Below are 23,114 nucleotides of genomic sequence, written 5' to 3' on the forward strand. Positions count from 1 at the left end.
AGAGGCTGAAAGGGCTACCCAGACTTGGGAAAAACTTTCCCTGGAGCACCAGTGCCATGGCTGAAGTAGCCAATGTTGGGAGGAAGGTTCAGTGGATAGAATTTCAGCATTGGTTAGGGATTGTTCTACAGGTGCAAAGCCAGATGATAAGTTTGCAGGCCAAAGTTGTGGACCCTTCTTCCTCTCATAAGCTCCTGTTGTGCATTCTTCACAGTCCCAGTTGCTCTAAAAGTGTGTCGGGTTCAGCTTCCATTGCCCAATAGTACTGCCAAACATCCTACCTTTCTCTTGCACCTATGTGAAGGCAATGCTTGCCTCTTCTTTAATGGTTTGGTTATAGCCCATACTATACTTAAATTGACAAATTGATGCTTTTTACACATATATTAATGAACATTATACCCTTAGTCTAGTTTATAAAATGCATTTTAAATAATTTATTAAAATAGAATGCTTAATGGGAATGAGTCAAATACTTTGTGTTCTTACAAATATCCCCATCTCTTCTTTGGGGGGCATAAACGTACTTTTTTGTTTTATACTACAGGATACTGTCATATTTTTCTGATATACTTAATTCCATGGATGCTGCCATTATTGTAGTGACTCTAATAATTGATTTCAATTATATTTTTTATGACTATGAGATTTTTAAAGATATTCCCAGGTAAGAAACATATGATTCATCTCTCTTAAAGATTTTTTCTTCATTTTCTGTGGCTTCATTTTGTGTAATCTTTTTAACTTTGAATGTCCTGATTCTGTGCCAGATAAGTTGCTTGAAAATGAAATGTTCAGACTAATTTCCACATACATGGAAACTAAAGACTTGGTAGGTCCAGCGAAGGGTGTACACACAAAGTATCTTTAGTTGAATGAAGAAGATGGAACACCCGAAGAAAAGACTAGGGACTTTACCTCTGTAGTAACTTCAACTTCTCCACATTTTTAAATTCACACTATTAGAATTTGAGCTTCAACCATAAATGGTACATGAAATTCCTAGTTTTTTCTACCAGAGAATATTGATTTGAGCATATGCAAAATTTTAATGACTCCGATGATGATTCTCTAAAAAACAGCAAATGGAACATAAAACTAGATGACACGGGTGGCAATACGGAGGTGGAATTTTCAGGGTAGTGTATTTAAAATTAAGAAAGCTGAGACAAAGTTAAAACTGTTAGGGATTAGAAAACAAATGTGTATGAGACACTGATGGATTTTTCTTTTTGTTCTTCCTCTTCCTACTCTGGTAGTGAGGAAAAGAAGAGCAAATGTGTGCTGGGATGTAAATGCTGGGTTTGCTCACTAGGCTTATTCATTCATCAAATAGCTTGCTTCTTTCTGCTATCCAGCTTCCCAGGACTTCACTTCAGGTTCCGACATTATTTGACATTATCTGATAGGTTTTAGAATTGTTTGAAAATAACTGGAGCCAGAATGGTCCTCTGACCAGCAACCTCAGCATCACCTAAGCACTTGTTAAAAATGGAAGAAGAAAAACACCTCAGGCCCATTCTAGACCTATGGAATCAGTATGTACACTCAAGTTAGGGAAGCACTAGTCCCCACCATCAGTTCTCTGCCATTGTGTTTCTTTCTGATGGTAGGCGGGACACCAGCTAGCCCATTGCGAAATATCTCAACCTGCTGCCTGCCTGATGTGTTAGCAGCTGTAGAGAACCTCTGTTACTGATGGAAGTAACAGAGGTGAACAAGAATCCTCAGTTTGTATTGATGGGAAAAAGACTGAAAAATACTCATCTTAAACCACAAAAGTTAAATCTACAAATTCTAAGTGTCTATCAGACAACTATTTCTCTAAACCAGTTTCTCAGCTTCAGCGCTATTGCTATTTGGGATCAGATTGTTCTTTATTATGGGGGCTGCCACTAGATGGGGGGGCTGTCACACACAATTGTGACAACCCAAAATATCTCCAGACATTGCCAAATGTCCCCTAGGTGGCTGGGTGGGAAACATGGGGTAGGAGGTGCAAAATTATCCCTTGTTGAGAACCACTGCTCTATACTTAGATCACATTGAGAAAAACATTGTTTCCAAAGCAAAAATTGATCTTTCTAATTTATTGTTAGATTGGTAATTCTCCTTCGGTCTCTACGCCTTATCATTTTGATGAGAATTTTTCATCTGGCTTACCAAGAAAGACAGCTTGAAAAGTTGACCAGAAGGATGGTAAGTGGGCAAAACATGCTTATGGTTCAGGAAAATGTGTTTTAGGAAATACTGGCAAGGGTTATAGGTATCTATATAATGATCTTTATTTTTATGTTGATTTATGTTTTACAAATTAATGATTCTTTTAAATGCTCAGGTTTCAGGAAACAAACGACGGTACAAGAAAGATGGATTTGACTTAGACCTCACTTATGTTACTGGTTTGTGAAATTTAACTGTTGATTTACTTAAATTGATTTCACTTTTTTGTGTGTATAAGTAATTATGTGGGGTTTTTATTGTTGTTGTTCTTGCCTTCTCTAAGCCATGTTCTTTCAAAGCATTGTTTATCCATGAAGAAGTATGCCACTATGGTAGTGTGACATATTTGTAATTTAACCCTGACAATGTTTTTATTGTCATCTCAAATAAGGTCTACTTGGTTACAATACAGGAAGTTGAATGGATTTTCAGATGACTCCATTTGTTTGGTTTAGAATTTATTGAGTATAACTATTCTGGGTCCAAAGGATTCCAAAGAAACCTCTTCTTTTTTCTAGAACCCCAGACAATAAGGTCATTGCTTTGTAGATATCAGGTTTCTGAGCCAGGATCACTGGAAAGCATCCTGGCCATTCCCAACATCCCTGGAGCCCGGATCTCTCATTTTCCTTTGGTGTTTAAGTAAAAAATAAATTCCCACTACAGGGGGAGCTCCAGACTGAGGTCAACACAAATCTGTTCGCATATGGCTGGAACCATCTGAGATGGGAACACAGGGGAGTTTAATGGTCATTGTACTGGATAATTTACTATATTATATTTATTATCTTGAGGGTTAGTTAGTTTTTTCTATCATTTTCAATCCTGAAAGTTGTTGTTTTTTTTTTCTGTGAAAAAGGAGTCTGGTTATTAGTAAATTAAGTTGTCACATATTGTTTGGCATCTATCATGACATTCATAATAGTGACTATTTTGACTTCCAGAACGTATTATTGCCATGTCATTCCCATCTTCTGGAAAGGAGTCTTTCTATAGGAATCCAATTCAGGTAAGGGTATTGATCTAACAAATGCTCATATTTCTCAGTAACCATAGACTGTGGCCCAAAGATGGAAGTATTTTACTAAAAATTTACTCTTTCAGGTAAAAAATTATAATGGATTGACATTAATTAGCTTTTGCTCTGTTGCACACCAACCAAAAACTTAGTGACTTAAAATAGCAGCCATTGGCTTAGCTCATGATAATGTGGTTTGTGAATTTGCATTGGGCTTAACTGGGTAGTTCTGGTGATCACAGACAGGCTCAATTAATCTCAGTTGAGTTAACTCATTTATCTGTGGGCACCTACTGGGCATCTGAGGATTGGTTAAATGGCTTCATGTAATATTTCATTCTCTAACAGGCCAGTGTGGGCTTTTTCATTGTGGCAGTGGCAAGGATCCCACAAGTAGCAAGCAAAAGATTGTAGAGCCCCTGAAGATCTAGGCTCAAAACTAGTATAATGTGTCTTCTACCTCATTCTATTAGAAAAGCAAATTGCAAATCCAGTGCAGATTCAAGGAGTAAAAAACAGACTCCATTTCTTGATGGCAGGAATTGTAACAAATTGTGACCATATTTTTGTAGTCTATCATAGGGGGAAAGGGTGGGAATTCTTTAAAGTAAATAAGCAAAACATGTGTTCTTAGGTTGAGATCCAAAATTATAGTAGAGGCATACTGCTTTAGGTCTTGTGGATTAAGTAAACTAATTTCAAAGATAAAATTATGTGTACTATGAAATTTCAATTAGAAGTCATTGTTTAAGAAGTTTTCATAATGTGTGGGTATGTATACATTAGAGAAATTTACAGTATTTATATCTCAATAAAAATATAATATGTAATTATACATAATTATGTGTATGTGTGTATGTCTATATTCATACATATGTAATTATACTTTTATTGAGGCATAAACAAACTCGTAAGATGTACTGATCTTAAGTGTTTATCTTGATGTAATTTTATATATGTATATGCATGTAACCAACACCTCTATCTAGATATAAAACATTTCATGCTCTTTTTCAGTCAATATCCCAACACACTAAAAGTCTAACTGAGTTAGTTTTACTTCTTATTGAATTTCACATAAGTGGAATCATACACTAACTACATCTTTTGTTACTGACTTTTTATAATGAAAGACTATATGCCACCAAATTCAATAATCTAGAAGAAATGGATAAACTCCTAGAAATATATAACCTTCCTAGACTAAATCATGAAGAATTGGAAAATCTAAATAGACAATCAGCAGTAAAGGAAATTGAAACAGCTATCAAAAAACAGAAATCCAGAACCAGATGGCTTTACCTGTGAATTCTACCAAACGTTCAAAGAAGATTTAAAACCTGTCCTTCTCAAACTCTCCAAAAAATAGAAGAAGAAGTAACTTTCTAACACATTTTATGAGGCTAATATAGTCCTGATACAAAAACCTGGCAAGGATAACACACAAAAAAAGAAATCTACAGAACAATATATCTGATGAATACAGATGCAAAGATAAACAAAATACTAGCAAATTTAATACAACAGTACATCCAAAAAATAATACATTATGATCAAGTCAGCCTGATTCCAGGGGTATAAGGATGGTTCAACATACATAAATCAATCAATGCAATACATCACATTAACAAAACAAAGCATAAAAATCATATGATCTTATCAATAGATGCAGAAAAACATTTGGTAAGATACAATATCCATTTATGATTAAAACATTTAATAAAATAGGAATAGAAGGAAAGTACCTCAACATAATAAAGGCCATCTATGATAAACCCTCAGCTAATATCATACTCAATGGTGAAAATTGAAAGCTTTTCCTCTAAGATCAGGATTAGACAAGGATGTCCAGTCTCAACACCCTTATTCAACACAGTGCTGGAAGTTCTAGCCAGAGCAATAAGGCAAAAGAAAGAAATAAAAGACATCCAAAAAGGGAAGGAAGAAATAAAACTATCACTTTTTGCAGATGTCATGATTCTGTATACAGAAAACCCTAAAGACTCCACCAAAATAATTTAGAGAAAATAAACAAATACAGTCAAGTCGAAGGTACAAAATCAATGTGCCAAAATCCATTGCCCTCCTATATACTAACAACAACACTTCAGAAAAAGAAATGGAATTGCAACCAAAAGAATAAAATACATAGGAATAAACTTAACAAAGAACTCAAAAGACCTATATTCTGAAAATTACAAAGCATTATTAAAACAGATTGAAAAAGACACAACAAAATGGAAAAGTATCCTGTGTTCATGGATTGGAAGAATCAATATAGTTAAGATGGCCATATTACCCAAAGCAATATACAGATTTAATGCAATCCCCATAAAAAACCCCAATATCATTTTTTAAAGAAATAGAATGAGAAATTATCAGATTTGTATGGAACCACAAAAATTCTGGGATGGCGGCATAGATAAACACCGGGATATTGCTGCCTCCCACAACAACTTCAAAAAAACAACATAAAGACAAAACGGACATCATCCAGAACTACAGGAAGGCTGGCAGAGTGGACATTCTACAACTAGAAGGAAAGAAAAGCACGCTGAGAGCCAGAGGAGCTGTGGAAGTAAAGTGCAGAGGTACGGAGGGTCGCGCGCGCGGTAAGGAGCTGGGACCTGAGGACGCGGCTGTCTTTTTGAATCGGGAGGGAGTCACAAGCTCCCGACTGCTCTGAACTCCGGTTCGGGAAGTCTCTGGGGAACCAGGACTCATACGGGGAGAAACTGGACTGTCTGGCAGCGGGCAGAACTTGGAACTTGAGGTCGGCTTTCCCTCAGAGGTGCTTGCAGCAATTACCAGGACACTGAGACGCGCGGCCCCTTTGGGCAGGGCTGAGAATCTGCCATAGCTGCTTGCTCCGCCCTTTGATTCCCTGAGACCCGGCCCCACCCAGGCTGCAGCAGAGGCTTTTGCATATGAATGCCCTGGCCCTTTGTAATCTGAAAATTACCTTACTGCAGCTGGGCCAGACAGACCCAGAACTTCCAAGAGAAGGCCCAAGGCCCCACAACGGCTTGCATTGCTTCACAGCTGGGCCTCATCTGGGCACCTCCAAACTCCGAAAAAGGAAGGGGAATCTGCAGATCTCCTCGTAGCTCCTGCTGGGTAGCCTCAGGAAGAGGCTAAATTAGCACCTCCTTAGATCCAAGAGCCAGTGTACCCAGGTGTCAGAGGGGGACCATCCGGATTACAACTCCTCAGATCCATAAGGGACACACTCAGGGTGCAGACTCAGTGAGCACCAAAACACCACTGAAGCAAGTCTTGCCCCAAAAGGGTGTCTTCAGCACAGAAGTTCTCCCACTGCAGACACAGCTGATTCTCACTGCTAATTGGCCTGGAGGTCAATTCCTCCCAGTGATCCTACAACAATCAAGGCATAACTACAATAAGACTGTGCAAAAAGCCCACAAGGGGGTACACCAAGAGTGTCCACCTCAGGTAACTGGAGAGGTTGAGCCACTGGGCACTATAGGACACCTAGCACACAAAACCACTCTACCAACACAGGGAAGCATAAAAAATGCGGAGACAAAGAAACAGGTCACAAATGACAGAAATGGAGGAAAGCAAACGACTGGATATAGAGTTCAAGGCCACGTTTATAAGGTTTTTCAAGAATTTTATGGAAACCGCCGATAAATTTAGTGAGACCCTCGATAAATCTAGGGAGACTCTTGAGGATATGAAAAAGGACCAACTAGAAATTAAGCATACACTGACTGAAATAAAGAATAATATACAGAGATCCAACACCAGACAAGAGGATCCTAAGAATCAAGTCAAAGATTTGAAATACGAAGAAACAAAAAATACCCAACAGAAAAAGTAAAAAGAAAAAAGATTCCAAAAATATGAAGATAGTGTAAGGAGCCTATGGGACAACTTCAAGCGTACCAACATCAGAATTATAGGGGTACCAGAAGAAGAGAGAGAGCAAGATATTGAAAACCTACTTGAAGAAATAATGACAGAAAACTTCCCCTACCTGGTGAAAGAAATAGACTTACAAGTCCAGGAAGGGCAGAGAACCCCAAACAAAATGAACCCAAAGAGGACCACACCAAGACACATCATAATTAAAATGCCAAGAGCAAAAGACAAAGAGAGAATCTTAAAAGCAGCAAGAGAAAGACAGTCAGTTACCTACAAGGGAGTACCCATACGACTGTCAGCTGATTTCTCAACAGAAACCATGCAGGCCAGAAGAGAGTGGCAAGAAATATTCAAAGTGATGAATGCCAAGAACCTACAGCCAAGATTACTTTATCCAGCAAAACTATCATTCAGAATAGAAGGTCAGTTAAAGAGCTTCACAGGTAAGAAAAAGCTAAAGGAGTTCATCACCACCAAACCAGCATTACATGAAATGCTGAAAGGTATTCTTTAAGAAGAGGAAGAAGAAAAAGTAACTCTTACCATTTGTCACATCATGGATATAACTGGAGAGCCGATAAATACCACATGATCTCACTCATTTGTAGAATATAATGAACAACATAAACTGATGAACAAGGACTGACCCAGAGGCGGAGAGGCATTGATTGGACTGTTGGGCCTTGGAGGGAAGGTAGGGGAGGGTGGGGGTAAGGGGGAAAGATCAACCAAAGGACTTATATGCAGGCATATAGGCCTAACCAATGGACACGGAAAATGGGGGGGGGGGGCTGAGGGCATGAGTGGGGGATTGGGGGGTAGAGGGTAATGTGGGAATAAGGACACACATGTAATATCTTAATCAATAAAAAATATATTTTAAAAAAATTCTGAATAGCTAAAGTTATCCTGAGAAAAAAGAACAAAGCTGGAGCTACCACAGAACCTGAATTCAAATTATACTACAGAGCTATGATAATCAAAACAGCATGGTATTGGCCAAGAAACAGACACACAAATCAATGGAACAAAATAGAGAGCCCAGAAGAATTCTGGGAGGGAGTCAAGATGGCAGCTAGCAGGACAACAGTGAGGGAGAGAGTGTGAGTGAGTGAGGGAGCAAAAGGGGAGTGTGTGGATGTGTGTGGTGTGTGCATGTGTAAGTGAGGGGCTATTAGATTCTTTCAGGAGTCTCAGAGGGCAAAAGACCGGGCTCTCCTAGATGGGGGAGCCCCTGCTCCTACTGCAAATACTCCCGGGGTGGCCAGCTCTGGCACAAAAACCATGCTGTCTTAAAAGGGAGAGCTGCTGTGACTAGGACCCCATCCTCACCACCACCAGACTGACCTCAGACACCATACAGACACTACAGACACTCTTACCAAAGACCTGCAACTCATCTGCAGACCCACAGACACTGATACTCTAGCCTCCCTGGCCACAGGCTCCTGTGAGTACCAGAGGGTACTCACTTTCACTGGCCTGGCTCCAGTCACAGGCCCCACCCATCCTGGTGCCTGGGCTCTCTGGTGACTCTTGGGGTGCACGACTCTCCCACCAACCCGTTGCTTCAGCCTGGGGCCCTGTGAATCCCAGCACCTGGGCCCTCTGGTGACTCTCTGGGTGTGTGACCTTTCTGCCAAGCCCTCTGCTTCAGCCACAGGCCCTGCAGAACTCGGTGCCTGGACCCTATGGTTAGAGCAAAATTGGGGAAACAAAGAAACAACCCCCAAATGAAAGAAAAGGAGGATCAAAAGGAAAGGAACTAAATGAAACAGAGGCATGCAATATGTCAGAAAAAGAATTCAGAGTAAGGGTCATACGGTTTATAAAACAGCTGGATGAGAAAATAAACAACTTATGTAAGAATAAACAGGCCGAAACCGGTTTGGCTCAGTGGATAGAGTGTTGGCCTGCGGACTGAAAGGTCCCAGGTTCGATTCCGGTCAAGGGCATGTACCTGGGTTGCAGGCACATCCCCAGTGGGAGATGTGCAGGAGGCAGCTTATCGATGTTTCTCTCTCATCGATGTTTCTAACTCTCTATCTCTCTCCCTTCCTCTCTGTAAAAAATCAATAAAATATATTTTTTTTTAAAAAAAAAGAATAAAGAGGAAATCAAGAATTACATAGCTACAATAAAGGACACAATTGAAGGTTTCAACAGTAGACTAGAAGAAGCAGAGGACCAAATTAGTGAGTTAAGACAGGGCAGGAAAAACACACCCAATCTGAACAGCAATTAGAGAAAAAATTAGAAAGCAGGAGGAGTGCCTAAGGCAGCTTTGGGGCTACATGAAACAAAGTAACACCTGTGTAATAGCAGTGCCAGAAGGACAAGAAGAGGAGCAAGGATTAGAAAATCTATTTGAAGAAATAATGACAGAAAACTTCCCTGATTTGGGGAAGAAAAAAGACACACAAGCCCAGAGAGTCCCAAACAAGATGAACCCGAAAAGATCCACACCAAGACACGTCTTAATTACAATGGCAAAAGTTAACAACAAAGATAGAATCTTAAAGGTTGCAAGAGAGAGACAGAGAGTTACGTACAAGGGATCTCCCATTAGATTATCAAATGATTTCTCAACAGAAACACATCAGGCCAAAAAAGAATGGAATGAAGTACACAAAGTGATGCAAAGTAAGGGACTGAATTCAAGAATACTCTATCCAGCAAGGCTATCATTCAAAATTGAAGGGGAAATCAGGAGCTTCACAGACAAAAAAAGGCCAAGGACTTTATCACTACCAAGCCAGCAATGCAAGAGATGCTAAAGGGACTGGTGTAAAAAGAAGAAATAGAAAGGGAAGAAGGAACACAGGTGTAAAGAATAAAAATGGCTTCAAACAAATACCTATCAATAATAACCTTAAGCATAAATGGTCTAAATCAAGCATGTCAAGCTCAAAGACTAACATGGGCCAAATAAACAAGGTTTAAGTTTATTGGGCCATAAAAAAAACAAAAGCTTCAATTTCCATAGAAACATAGGTTATTTCAATAGAGACATGCTGAATGCAAAGGGCTGAAATAAATGAGTAACCATTAACATAAAATAATAGAACATTTTAATAAAAGTTAACATTTTTTCTTGAACATTAACTTACCAGACACTGAATAACTGCACAACTTAATGAAAAACTGCAAATAAACCTATTTTTCTTGTTCTGAGAAAGCAAAATATTTCCTGTTACACACACCAAAACAAGTCAGTACAAGACTAAGGATGTGGCAATAGGCTGCTAAAATATTCACTGTTAGTATTAGTGGAGAGAAATGGTGTAACTGCGTGTAAGGTGCATAAGGGAAATGAATGCAACATGATATAGTAACCAGTCATTAGTGAACATTTTAGTTCATTATTAATAATTATGTATAACACGATATTGTAAAAATTAAGTTACAAAATTTTTATGAAAAGATTTCTTACATACTGTTATATTGCCTGGGCCACAAAAATATTCATTATGGGCTGCATGCGGCCCAGAGGCCGTGATTTTGACATGCTTGGTCTAAATGCTCCACTCAATCAAAAGACACTGAGTGGCTAAATGGATAAGAAAACATGACCTATATATATGCTGTCTCTGAGAGACCCACCTCAAAATAAAGGATTCACACAACTGAAAGTGATGGGTTGGAAAAATATCTTTCAGGCAAATGGAAATAAAAATAAAATAAAAATAAAAGCTGGGGTAGCAATACTTATATCTGACAAAATAAACCTCAAAGTGAAGGCCATAACAAGAGATAAGGAACGCCATTTCATAATACTAACGGGATCAATACAACAAGAGGCTATAACTCTGGTATGCACCCAATGCAGGAGCACCCAAATACATAAAAAAACTTCTGAACAATATCAAGAGAGAGATCAACAACAATATAATCATAGTAGGGGACTTTAGTACCCCATTGACATTACTGGATAAAAACCATAGACAAAAAATCAGCAAAAAAATAGCAATCCTAAATGGCTCACTAGATCAGATGGAATTAATTGACATCTTCAAACCATTTCACCCCAAAGCTACAGAATATACATTCTTCTTGAGTGCACATGAGACATTTTCAAAAGATGGACCACATATTGGGACACAAGTGAAGTCTCTTCAAATTCAAGAAGATAGAAATCATATCAAGCATCTTCTCAAATTATAATGGCATAATATTAAAAATTCAAACACTTGGAGGCTAAATAGCATATTATTAAACAATGATTGGATTACCAAAGAGATCAAAGAAGAAATAAAAAACATCCTGGAAAAAAATGACAATGAAAACACAACAATTCAAAATCTAAGGGACACAGTGAAAGCAGTCCTGAGAGAGAAGTTCATATCATTACAGGCCTACCCCCAAAAAACAAGAAAAACTAGTAATAAATTATCTAACTGTACAATTTAAAGAATTAGAAAGAGAGGAGCAAGAAAAGCCCAGAGTGGACAGAAGGAAAAAAATAATAAAGATCAGAGTGGAAATAAATGACACAGAGACCAAACAAACAAACAAACAAAACAACTCAAAAGATCTATAAAACCTAGAGCTGGTTCTTTGAAAGGATAAACAAGATTGATGAACCTCTAGCCAGGCTCACCAAGAAGCAAAGAGAGAGGACCCAAATAAACAAAATCAGAAAAGAGGCAAAATAACAACAGACCCCACAGAAATAAAAAAGGCTGGTAAAAAAAATACTATGAACAACTCTATTCCAACATACTGGTCAACCTAGAAGAAATGGACATATTCCTAGAGAAATACGACCTTCCAAAATTCAATCAGGAAGAATTAAAAAAATCTAAATAGGCCGATAACTATTGAGGAAATTGAAGCAGTAATCAAAACACTTCTAGAGAGCCTGGCTATAATACCATATGTATATGGACAGATAATTTTCAACAAAGGAGACAGAAACACACAATGGAGTTAAGATAGTATCTTCAATAATTGGTGCTGGGAAAACTGGAAAGCCACATGCAAAAGAATGAAAGTGGATTACAGTTTGTCCCCCATGTACAAAAATTATTTGAAAATGAATCAAAGACTTAAATATAAGACCCGAAACAATAAGTTACAAAGAAGAAAATATAAGTACCAAACTTATGGACCTTGGTTGTAAAGAACAATTTCTGAACTTGGCCTCAAAGGCAAGGGAAGTAAAGGCAAGAATATATCAATGGGATTATATAAAACTAAAAGGCTTCTGCACAGCAAAAGAAACTGACAGCAAAACAAAGAGTCAGCCATAGATGGGAGATGATATTTGCAAACAGTAGCTCTGAGAAAAGTTTAATTTCCAAAATATATAAAGCACTCATAAAACTCAACACCAAACAAACAAGCTACCCAATCAAAAAGTGGGCAGAGGACAGCCGGCTTCTCTTCAGCTTCAGCCTGCGCGCTGCCATCGCCATTATGCTGGGTGCCGCTTTCCGTCGCTGTGCTGTAGCAGTAGCCGCAGCCTCCTGAGTCAGCTCTCGAGGCCTCCTGCACCCAGCACCGCCCGGGCCCCAGTGGGTATCCAGTCAGTTCGCTGCTACTCCCATGGGTCACATGAGACAGATGAGGAATTTGATGCTCGCTCGGCGACATACTTCAACAAGTCAGATATTGATGCCTGGGAATTGCGTAAAGGGATGAACACGCTTGTTGGCTATGATCTGGTTCCAGAACCCAAAATCATTGATGCTGCTTTGCGGGCATGCAGAAGGTTAAATGATTTTGCTAGTGCTGTTCGCATCCTAGAGGTTGTTAAGGACAAAGCAGGACCGCATTATGAATTCTACCCTTATGGCATCCAGGAACTTAGGCCAACTTTAAATGAACTGGGAATCTCCACTCCAGAGGAACTGGGCCTTGACAAAGTATAAACCCCATCGATAGGATTCCCAAGGATTTACTGATAATACTACTTGAGTGTAAACAATCACCTGGAAATACTGATGATAACATATTACCTTATTTGAACAAGTTTTCCTTTATTGAGTACCAAACCATGTAATGGTAACTTGAATTTTAATATAAAGGAAATGAGTTTGAACTGAAAAAAAAAAGTGGGCAGAGGAGCTGAAAATACACCTCTCCCAAAAAGACATATGGAGCACCAATAGATATATGAAAAGATGTTCAACCTCACTGACAATTAGGAAAATGCAAATCAAAATTACAATGAGCTACCACCTTACACCTGTTAGAGTGGCAATTATCAACAAGACAAACAATAACAAGTGTTGGAGAGGTTGTGGAGAAACCTCACTGCTGATGGGAATGTAGACTGGTGCAGCCACTATGGAAACCAGTCTGATGATTCCTCAAAAAATTAAGAATAGAGCTACCATACAACCCAGCAATCCCTCTTCCGGTTATACACCCGAAAAACTCAAAATCATGTATTTGCAAAGATATATTAGTATGTACCCCTATGTTCAGTGCAGCATTATTCATGGTGGCCAAGACATGGAAACAACCAAAGTGTCCCGCAATAGAGGATAAGGAAGACGTGGTATATATACACAATGGAATACTATTCAGCCATAAGAAAGGATGAAATAGTGCCATTTGCAACACCGTGATGGACCTTGAGAACATTATGCTATGTGAAATAAATAATTCGGAAAAAGCTAAAAGCTATATGATTTCGCTCATATGTGTGATATAAAACTAAAACTCTTGACCACAAACAGCAGCATGGTGATTGCCAGAGGGAAGAGGATGCAGGTAAAGGGGGTCCTGATATATGGTGACAGAAGATTTCACTTTGGGTGGTGGGCACATGGTGCAATATATAGATCTTATAACACAGAAACCCACACCTAAAGCCTATATGTACATGTTGACAAATGTCACTCCAATCAATTTAATTAATAAATATTTTAAAAACGTTCTTCATATATTCCACATACAAGTTTCTTCACAGGCATGACTTGAAAATATGATCTCTCATTTTATAGGTTGTCTTTATACTTCCTCTATAGGGTCGTTTGAAGCACAAAAGTTTTTAATTTTGATTAAGTTCAATTTATCTATTTTTTCTTTGGTCGCTAGTGCTTTTGGTGTCATACCTAAAAATGCTTTGCCAACTCTCAGGTCATGAAAATTTAATCTATGTTTTCCTCTAAGAATTTTATAGTTTTAGATGTCCCAATTAGATATTTGATCCATTTTGAGTACATTTTTATACAGTATGATTCAAAGGTCAATTTTTTTTAATGTGGCTAACCAGTTGTTCCAACACCATTTGTTGAAAGACTAAAATATGATTGTAATGGCCTGTTTGCTACAAAAGATGTGGTTCTCAAAGTGTAATCACCATAGCAGTAACCTTACTTGTTAGAAATGCAAAGTCAAGATCCCATCGCAGACCTATTGAATCTGAAACTCAACAGTTGGGCCCAGCAATCTTTGTTTTTTATTGAATTTATTGGAGTGACATTGGTTCACAAAGCCATAAGGTTTGAAGTGTACAACTCAACAAAACATTATCTGCACGCTGCATTATGCACCCATTGCCCAAAGGAAAGTCTCTTCTGTCCTTATTTATCCCCCTTTGCCCAACTCAAACTACCCCATCCCCTCTTCCCTCTATCACCAAACTATAGTCTGTGTTCATGTGTGTGTGTGTGTGTGTGTGTGTGTGTGTGTGTGTGTGTATGTATCCTTCACCTTCTTTTATCCAACCCCCAACCCCCACCCCTCTGACAGCTGTCAGTCTATTTCATGTATCCATGCCTCTGTTTCTATTTTGTTCATCAGTTTATTTTGTCCATTAACTTCCACATATAAGGGAGATCATACGTTATTTGTCTTTCTCTGACTGGCTTATTTCACTTAGCATAATAATCTCCAGGTTCATCTATGCTGTTGCAAAAGGTAAGATTTCCTTCTTTCTTATGACCAATTAGTATTCCACTGTGTAAATGAACCACAGCTTTTTTAAAAAAGATTTTTTTTATGGATTTTAGAGAGAGGGTGGGGAGGGAGGGAGGGAGAGAGAGAGAGAGAGAGAGAGAGAGAGAGAGAGAGAGAGAGAAACATTGATGTGAGAGCAAGACATAATTCGGCTGCCTCCTGCATGGCTCCTACCAGGAATAGAGCCCACAACCTGAGCATGTGTCCTGATGGGGAATTGAACCAGTGACCTTTTGGTACACCACCCAAGTCACACCAGCCAGGGCTGAACCACAGCATTTTTATTCACTCATTTACTGATGGGCACTTGGGCTGTTTCCAGATCATGGCTATTGTAAATAACATTTCTATGAACATAGGGGTGCATATATTCTTTCTGATTGGTATTTCAGGATTCTTAGGATATATTCCCAGAAGTGGGATTTCTGGGTCAAAAGGCAGTTCCATTTTAATGTTTTGAGGAAATTCCAGTGACTGCACCAGTCTGCATTCCCACCAACAGTGCATCAGGGTTCTGTTTTCTCCACATCCTCACTAGACTTGTTGTTTATATATTTATTGAGGACAGCCATTCTGACAGGTGTGAGGTGACATCTCACTGTGGTTTTAATTTGCATTTCTCTGATGATTAGTGACATTGAGCATCTTTTCATATGTCTATTGGCCATCTCTGTGTCCTCTTTGGATAAGTGTCTATTCAGGTCCTTTGTCCATTTTGTTTGTCTACCTGGTGTTCAGTTATATAAATTCTTTATATATTTTGGAAATTAACTCCTTATCAGATGTAACATTGGTTAATATGTTGTCCCATTTGGTGGGCTCCCTTTTCACTTTATTGATGGTTCCTTTTGCTGTGCAAAAGCCTTTTAGTTTAATGTAGTCTCATTTGTTTATTTTTTCCGTTGTTTCCCTTTCTCAAGGAAATACATCAGCAAAAATATTGCTATGAGAGGTGTCTGAGGTTTTAATGCCTGTGTTTTGTTCTAGGATTTTTATGGTTTCATGACTTATGCTTAAGTCTATTATCCATTTTGCGTGTATGTGTATGGTGGTCTAGTTGCACTTTTTTGCATGTACCTGTCCAAATTTCCCAACACCAATTAGTGAGGAGACTGTCTTTTCTCCACTGTGTGCTCTTCCCTCCTTTGTCAAATATGAATTGACCATAAAAATGTGGGTTTATTTCTGAACTCTCTGTTCTATTCCATTGATTTATATACCTGTTCTTATGCTATTACCAAGCTGTTTTGATTTCAATAGCTTTATAGTATAGTTTGATATCAAGTAGCATGTTTCTCCAACTTTGTTTTTTCTTAAGATTGCTGTGGTGGTTCAAGGTCTTTTTTGGTTCCATATAAATTTTTGAAGTATTTGTTCTAGATCTGTGAAATGTGCCATTGGTAATTTAACAGGAATTGTGTTGAGTCTATAGATTGCTTTGGCTAGGATGGACATCTTAATTATGTCAGTTCTTCCAATCCATGAACCTGGTATATGCTTCCACTTTTTTGTATATTCCTCATTTCTTTCTTTTTTTTTTTTTTGTATTCTATAATTTTTGAAGTACAGGTCTTTTACTTCTTGGTTTAATTTATTTCTAGGTACCTTATTTTTTTGTTGCAATAATAAATGGGATTGTTTTCTTAATTTCTCTTTCTGATAGTTCATTATTGGTGTATTAGAGGCCTGGTGCATGGATTCGTGCACCAGTGGGGTCCCTCGGCCTGGCCTGCACCCTTTCGCAATCCAGGACCCCTTGGGGGATGTCAGATTGCTGGTTTCAGCCTGATCCCCGCTGGTGCATGAATCTGTGCACTGGGCCTCTAGTATGTATGTAAGATCTTTGGTTAATCTCTTCCCACCCTCCCCCCACTCTCTTCCCTCTGAGATTCATCAGTCTGTTCCATGTTTCCATGCCTGTACATTGAGCATCTGCCCCATGGTGGTCAGTGTGCATCATAGCTACTGGTTAGAATATAGATAAGAATGCCACTGATTTCTGAATATTAATTTTATATCCTGCTAATTGCTGAATTCTTTTATTAGAGCTAGTAGGTTTTTGGTGGAGTCTTTAGGGTTTTCTATATATAATATCATGTCATCTGCAAAGTATAGCCATTTTACTTCCTCCTTTTTCAATTTGGATGCCTTTTCTTTTATCTTTTTGTCTGATTGCTGAAGCTAGAACTTCCAGTACTATGTTGAATAAGAGTGGTGAAAGTGGACATCCCTGACTTGTTCCTGATCTTAGGGAAAATATTTTTAGGTTTTGCCCATTGAGTATGATGTTGGCTGTGGGTTTGTCATACATGACCTTTATTGTTTTGAGAAATAATCTCTCTATTCTCACTGTGCTAAGAGTTTTTATCATAAATGGGTGCTGGATTTTATCAAGTGCTTTTTCTGTATCTATCGATATGATCATGTGCTTTATCCTTCAATTTGTTTATGTGATGTATAATGTTTATTGATTTGCAAATATTTTACCAACCTTGAATCTTTGGAATAAATCTCACTTGATCATGGTGTATAATCTTTTAATCTATTGCTGGATCCGGTTTGCTAATATTTTGTTGAGGATTTTAGCACCTATACTCATCAGGTATTGGCCTATAATTTTCTTTCTTCGTAATATCTTTATCTAGTTTTGGAATTAGGATAATGCTGGCCTCATAAAAAGAGCTTTTGGTAGTGTTTTCTCCTCTTCAATTTTTGGGCAGTTTGAGAAGGATAGTGTTAGTTCTTCTTTGAATGGTTGGTAAATTCACCTGTGAAACCATCTGGTCTAAGACTTTTATTTGCTGGATGTTTTTTGATGACTGCTTCCATTTCATTAGTTGTAATCTATCTATTCAGATTTGCTGATCCTTCCTGATTCACATTTGGAAGTGTGCATGTTTCTAGGAATTTATCTATTTCATCCAGGTTGTCTAGCTTGTTGGCATATAGCAGTTCATAGTCTCTATACTTATAATAGAGTAATATGCAAATTGGTTGGGACACCATTACGTAATAACAGATCAGCAGAAGGGCAGGGCAGCGAGCTACGTGTGGTGGAGAGCTACAGGAGGGCAGGGCAGCGAGCTATGAGTGGCAGAGAGCTATGAGCAGTGGCGGGCAAGGCAGCCAGCTGAGGCAAGAGGCAGTGAGCTACCCGTGCACGGATATGTGCGCAGAGCCACTAGTTTTCTTATAATCCTTTGTATTTCTGCATTGTCAGTTGTTACTTCCCCTCTTTCATTTCTGATTTTATTTAGAGACTCTTTTTCTTTCCTTGATGAGTCTGGTTAAAGATTTGTCTATCTTTTTTTATCTTTTCAAAGAACTAGTTCTTGCTTTCGTTGATTTTTTTTGTATATTTTTTAGTCTCTATGTCATTTGTTTCCATTCTAATCTTTATTATTGTCTTTTTTCTACTTACTCTTGGCTTTGTTGTTCTTTTCTAATTCCTTTCAGAGTAGGATTATATTGTTTATTTGAACTCTTTCTTGCTTCTTGAGGTAGCCCTGTAATGCAATGAACTTTCCTCTCAGGACGGCTTTCACTGTCCTCAGGATTTTCACTGCCCAAATCCTCTAGATTTGGAGTTGTGTTTACATTTTCATTTACCCAGATAACTTTTGATTTCTTCCTTGATCTCATTATTGACCCATTCATGTTATTTAGCCTCCCTGTGTATGAATGTTTTTTAATTTTTTTTTGAATTGTAGTTGATGTCTAGTTTTATACCATTGTGGTCAGAGAATATGTTTGATATCATTTCAATCTTCTTGAATGTATTAAGACTTATTTTGTGACCTAACATGTGGTCTATCTTTGGGAATGTATCATGTGCTCTTGAGAAGAATGCATATTCTGATGCTTTGGGATGAAATGTTCTGTAAATATCAATTAAATCCATCTGATCTAGTGTGTCATTTAAGATTGCTCTTGCCTTGTTGATTTTTTTTGTCTGGGATATCTATCCATTGATTTCAATGGGATGTTAAAATTCCCTGTGGCTGCATTACTATCTATCTCCTCCTTAATGTCCACCAAGATATTCTTTATTTGTTTTTTTCTATGTTTGGTGCATATCCTATCTAATAATAGACAAACATGGTAATTAACCATACCTCTGACACACTTCCCATTGGCTAATCAGGGCGATTTGCAAATTAACTGCCAACAAAGATGGCGGCCGGCAGCCAGGCAGCTGAAGCGAGCAGGAGGCTTGCTTGCTCCAGTGATGGAGGAAGCCAAGGTTCCCCACCTGCAGCAGCCGGGCTCTGAGCTCCAGTCTAAGCAACAATGTTGCAATTATAGAAGCTAAACAAAACCCAGATACCTGCTTTCAGCCAGCCAGCCTCGGAGCTGGAGCTGCAACAAATTTTCAATTACAGAAGGTAAATAAATCCCAGAATTAAAAAAAGGGAGAAAAAAGGGAGAGACTGGGAGCTTCAGTTGGAGGCTTGGCCAGCCTGAAAACAGCCATCAGCCCCTCATCCAGGCTGGCCAGGCACCCCAGTGGGGACCCCCACCCTGATCCGGACACCCTTCAGGGCAAACCAGCTGGCCCCCACCCATGCACCAGGTCTCTATCCTATATGTAAAAGGGTAATATGCAAACTGACCCTAAGAGCAGAAAGACTGGGAATGACTGTTCACTATGACACACACTGACCACCAGGGGGCAGACGCTCAATGCAGGAGCTGCCTTCTGGTGGTCAGTGTGCTCCCACATTGGGGAGCTCTGCTCAGCCACAAGCCAGGCTGATGGTTGTCAGTACAGCGGTGGTGGTGGGAGCCTCTTCTGCCTCCTCAGCAGCACTAAGGATGTCTGACTGCAGCTTAGGTCTGCTCCCCGCTGGCAAGTGGACATCCCCTGAGGGCTGCCAGGCTGCCAGAGGGATGTCTGATTGCCAGCTTAGGCCCAATCCCCCAGGGAGCAGGCCTCAGCCAGCAGGTGGTCATCCCCCAAGGGGTACCAGACTGAGAGAGGGCACAAGCCGGGCTGAGGGACTCCCCCCACCCCCCCCCCCCCCCACCGCAGCCGCCGAGTGCACAAATATTTGTGCACCGGGCCTCTAGTATGTTTATAAAGATTATATCCTCTTGCTGGATTGATCCCTTTAGTATTATGTGGTGACCGTCTTTGTCTCTTGGTATGTATGTCCTTTGCTTCGCAGTCTATTTTGTCTGATATAAGTATTGCTATCTCAGTTTTTTTGTTTCCATTTGCATGGAGCTATTTAAATATGTTTTTATTTATTTCAGAGAGAGAGGAAAGGAGAGGGAGAGAGAAAAAAAAAAATTGATGAGAGAGAAACACAGATCAGCTACCTCCTGCATGCTCCCTTGTGGGGATTGAGCCCACAACGTGGGCATATGCCCTGACCAGAAGTCATGGGACATTGCTCAATCCACTGAGCCACACTGGCCGGCCATGCATGGAATACTTTTTTCCATCCCTTCACTTTCATTCTGTTTATCTTTTGTTCTGAAGTGGGTCTCTTATAGACAGCATATATATGGGTCACATTTTCTTGCCCTATGTCTTTAGGATGATCCCTTTACCATTTTTAATCAGCATCTCTGAAGAGATAATCATCTGCTTTCATAAAATCCATAAGTCATAAATCACCCCACAGGTATATCTACTATTCATATTCATATTTATTCTTATCATTTGCCAAAGTGCAGGCTCAAGTTTGAGCTATTAGTTCAGCTATCTAGGCAGACTGAGTATTAGGAAATAGAACTTAGGCTTCAGTGGTTGCATGTTCAATTATAACAATACCAGAGGCCTGGTGCACAAAAATTTGTGCACTGGCAGGGGTGGGGGGTCCCTCATCCCCACTTGTGCCCTCTCACAGTCTGGGACCCCTCGGGAGATAATGACCTGCTGGCTTAGGCCTGCACCCGGGTGGCAGAGGGCAGGCCCAATCCCTAGGTGCAGCCCCTGGTAGGGCTCAGAGCAGGGCCGATTAGGGAGTTGGGGTGCCGCCCCCTGTCATGCACAGAGCAGGGCAGATCGGGAGGTTGCGATGCCACCCCCAGTCATGCTCAGGGTAGGGCCGATTGGGGGGTTGGGGCGCTGCCCCCGTCACACTCAAGGCAGGGTCGATGGGGAGATTGGGGCACCACCCCTTGTCACGCACAGAGCAGGGCCGATCAGAGGGTTGGAGCGCTGCGCCCTGTCACGCACAGAACAGGGCCCATCAGGGGGGTTGGGGCTCCGTACCCTGTCACACACAGAGCAGGGCCAATCAGGGGGTTGGGGAGCTCCCCCCTGTCACACTCAGGGCAGGTCCAATGGGGAGGTTGCAGCTCCACCCCGTCACACACAGAGCAGGGCTGATCAGGGGGTTGGGGAGCTCCCCCCTATCAGGCACAGAGCAGGGCTGATCGGGGGTTGGGGCCCCTTCCCTTGTCATGAACAGAGCAGGGTGGATAGGGAGGTTGTGGCCCCGCCCCCTGTCACACACAGAGCCGCAGGGCGATCAGGGGGTTTGGGCGCTGCCCCCTGTCATGCTGCTCCTGGGGCCAGGAGGCCTTGCGGCTCCGCTGATCCCGGTGCTGGAAGGCATATTACCCTTTTACTATATAGAATAGAGGCCTGGTGCACGGGTGGGGACTGGCTGGTTTGCCCTGAAGGGTGTCCTGGATCAGGGTGGGGGTCCCCACTGGGGTGCCTGGCCAACCTTGATGAGGGGATGATGGCTGTTTGCAGCTGGTGCCCTTCAGGGTGGGTGTCCCCACTGGGGTGCCTGGCCAGTCTGGGTGAGGGGCTGAGGGCCGTTTTCAGGCTGGCGGGTGACTGAAGCTCTCAACCTCTCCTTTTTTTTTTTTTTTTTTTTTTTTTTTTATTCTGGGATTTATTTACCTTCTATGGCTGTCACTGGTACTGAGAGCCGGCTTTAGCTCTGAGGCTTGGCTCCAGCTCTGAGACCTTGGATGCTGAAAGCAGGGATCTTGGTTTGTTTGGCTTCTATAATTGAAACTCTGTTGCAACTGCAGCTCAGCTGGCTGGCTGAAAGCATGGGGCTTGTTTAGCTTCTATACTTGCAACATTGTTTCTTAGACTGCAGCTCAGAGCCCAGCAGCGGCAGGTGAGGAACCTTGGCTTCCTCCTTCACTGGAGCAAGCAAGCCTCCTGTTCGCTTCAGCTGCCTGCCTGCCGCCTGCCATCTTTGTTGGCAGTTAATTTGCATATCGCCCTGATTAGCCAATGGGAAGCGTGTCAGAGGTATGGTTAATTACCATGTTTGTCTATTATTAGATAGGTTATACTGGACAGAGAATACCTTTGTCATTTTTAAGATAAGAGCCATCTACAAGCTATTTTAAGTGAAGGTTGACTACAGGGTGCAAGATTCAGATCTGGCCATACTTGACTCCTGATAGAATGCTAAGCAGTCAGGTGGTTCCCCTTTATTCTTAAGAGGAAATAAAGTTGTAGGGTTATATTTTGAACAACATTGAATAGCAAAATACAGAGCAAATGGTAGAATTTCATGAGTGGTACAATTGAATATTCTTTATTCTGGCCAAGGACAGAAACTGTCTGTCTAGTGCAGGGGTGGGCAAACTTTTTGACTCGAGGGCCACAATGGGTTCTTAAACTGGACCGGAGGGCCGGAACAAAAGCATGGATGGAGTGTTTGTGTGAACTAATATAAATTCAAAGTAAACATCATTACATAAAAGGTTACGGTTTTTTGGTTTTTTTTTTTAGTTTTATTCATTTCAAATGGGCCAAATCCGGCCCGAGGGCCATAGTTTGCCCACGGCTGGTCTAGTGACAGATTGTGACCCCAAAAATGTAGTTTCTTGGCAAAGTTTAAGTTTTCTCTAGGTGTTATATGTATGTCTCTGTTCAGCTCGTTTGGGTTAGAGGTATTTGGAGTCTTCGGGTAAACTACTTAGACCAGCAAACACAGCAGTAAATTGTCTACATATTGATACAAGGATGGACTCATGGGAAAAAATGAAATCAGTAAGATTATTTTTTAGACATTTAGAGAAGTATGAAGATGATTTTAAATGTCCCTGAACTTTAAACATCTAGGTACATTAATTTTCCCATTAAAAA

The 23,114-nt window shown here is 40.3% G+C and overlaps 1 protein-coding gene and 1 pseudogene across 2 annotated transcripts in view; both read left to right on the plus strand.

The window, feature by feature from the left end:
• Window positions 1-23,114, plus strand: part of LOC308513775 (phosphatidylinositol 3,4,5-trisphosphate 3-phosphatase TPTE2-like) — a gene marked incomplete at both ends in the record, with an annotated part of 89,338 nt that overhangs the window by 17,267 nt on the left and 48,957 nt on the right. The window contains 3 exons of the mRNA XM_081083911.1: window positions 2,100-2,199; window positions 2,339-2,402; window positions 3,168-3,232. Of these exons, the coding sequence (XP_080940037.1) occupies window positions 2,100-2,199; window positions 2,339-2,402; window positions 3,168-3,232 (229 nt within the window). The remainder of the gene's footprint in view (window positions 1-2,099; window positions 2,200-2,338; window positions 2,403-3,167; window positions 3,233-23,114) is intronic.
• On the plus strand, window positions 12,548-13,185 carry LOC308514125 (cytochrome c oxidase subunit 5A, mitochondrial-like; annotated as a pseudogene). The gene has a single exon. The product of its transcript is annotated as a cytochrome c oxidase subunit 5A, mitochondrial-like (transcript).

This window comes from Myotis nattereri (genome assembly GCF_964212035.1).
Source record: "Myotis nattereri genome assembly, chromosome: 2".
NCBI lineage: Eukaryota > Metazoa > Chordata > Mammalia > Chiroptera > Vespertilionidae > Myotis > Myotis nattereri.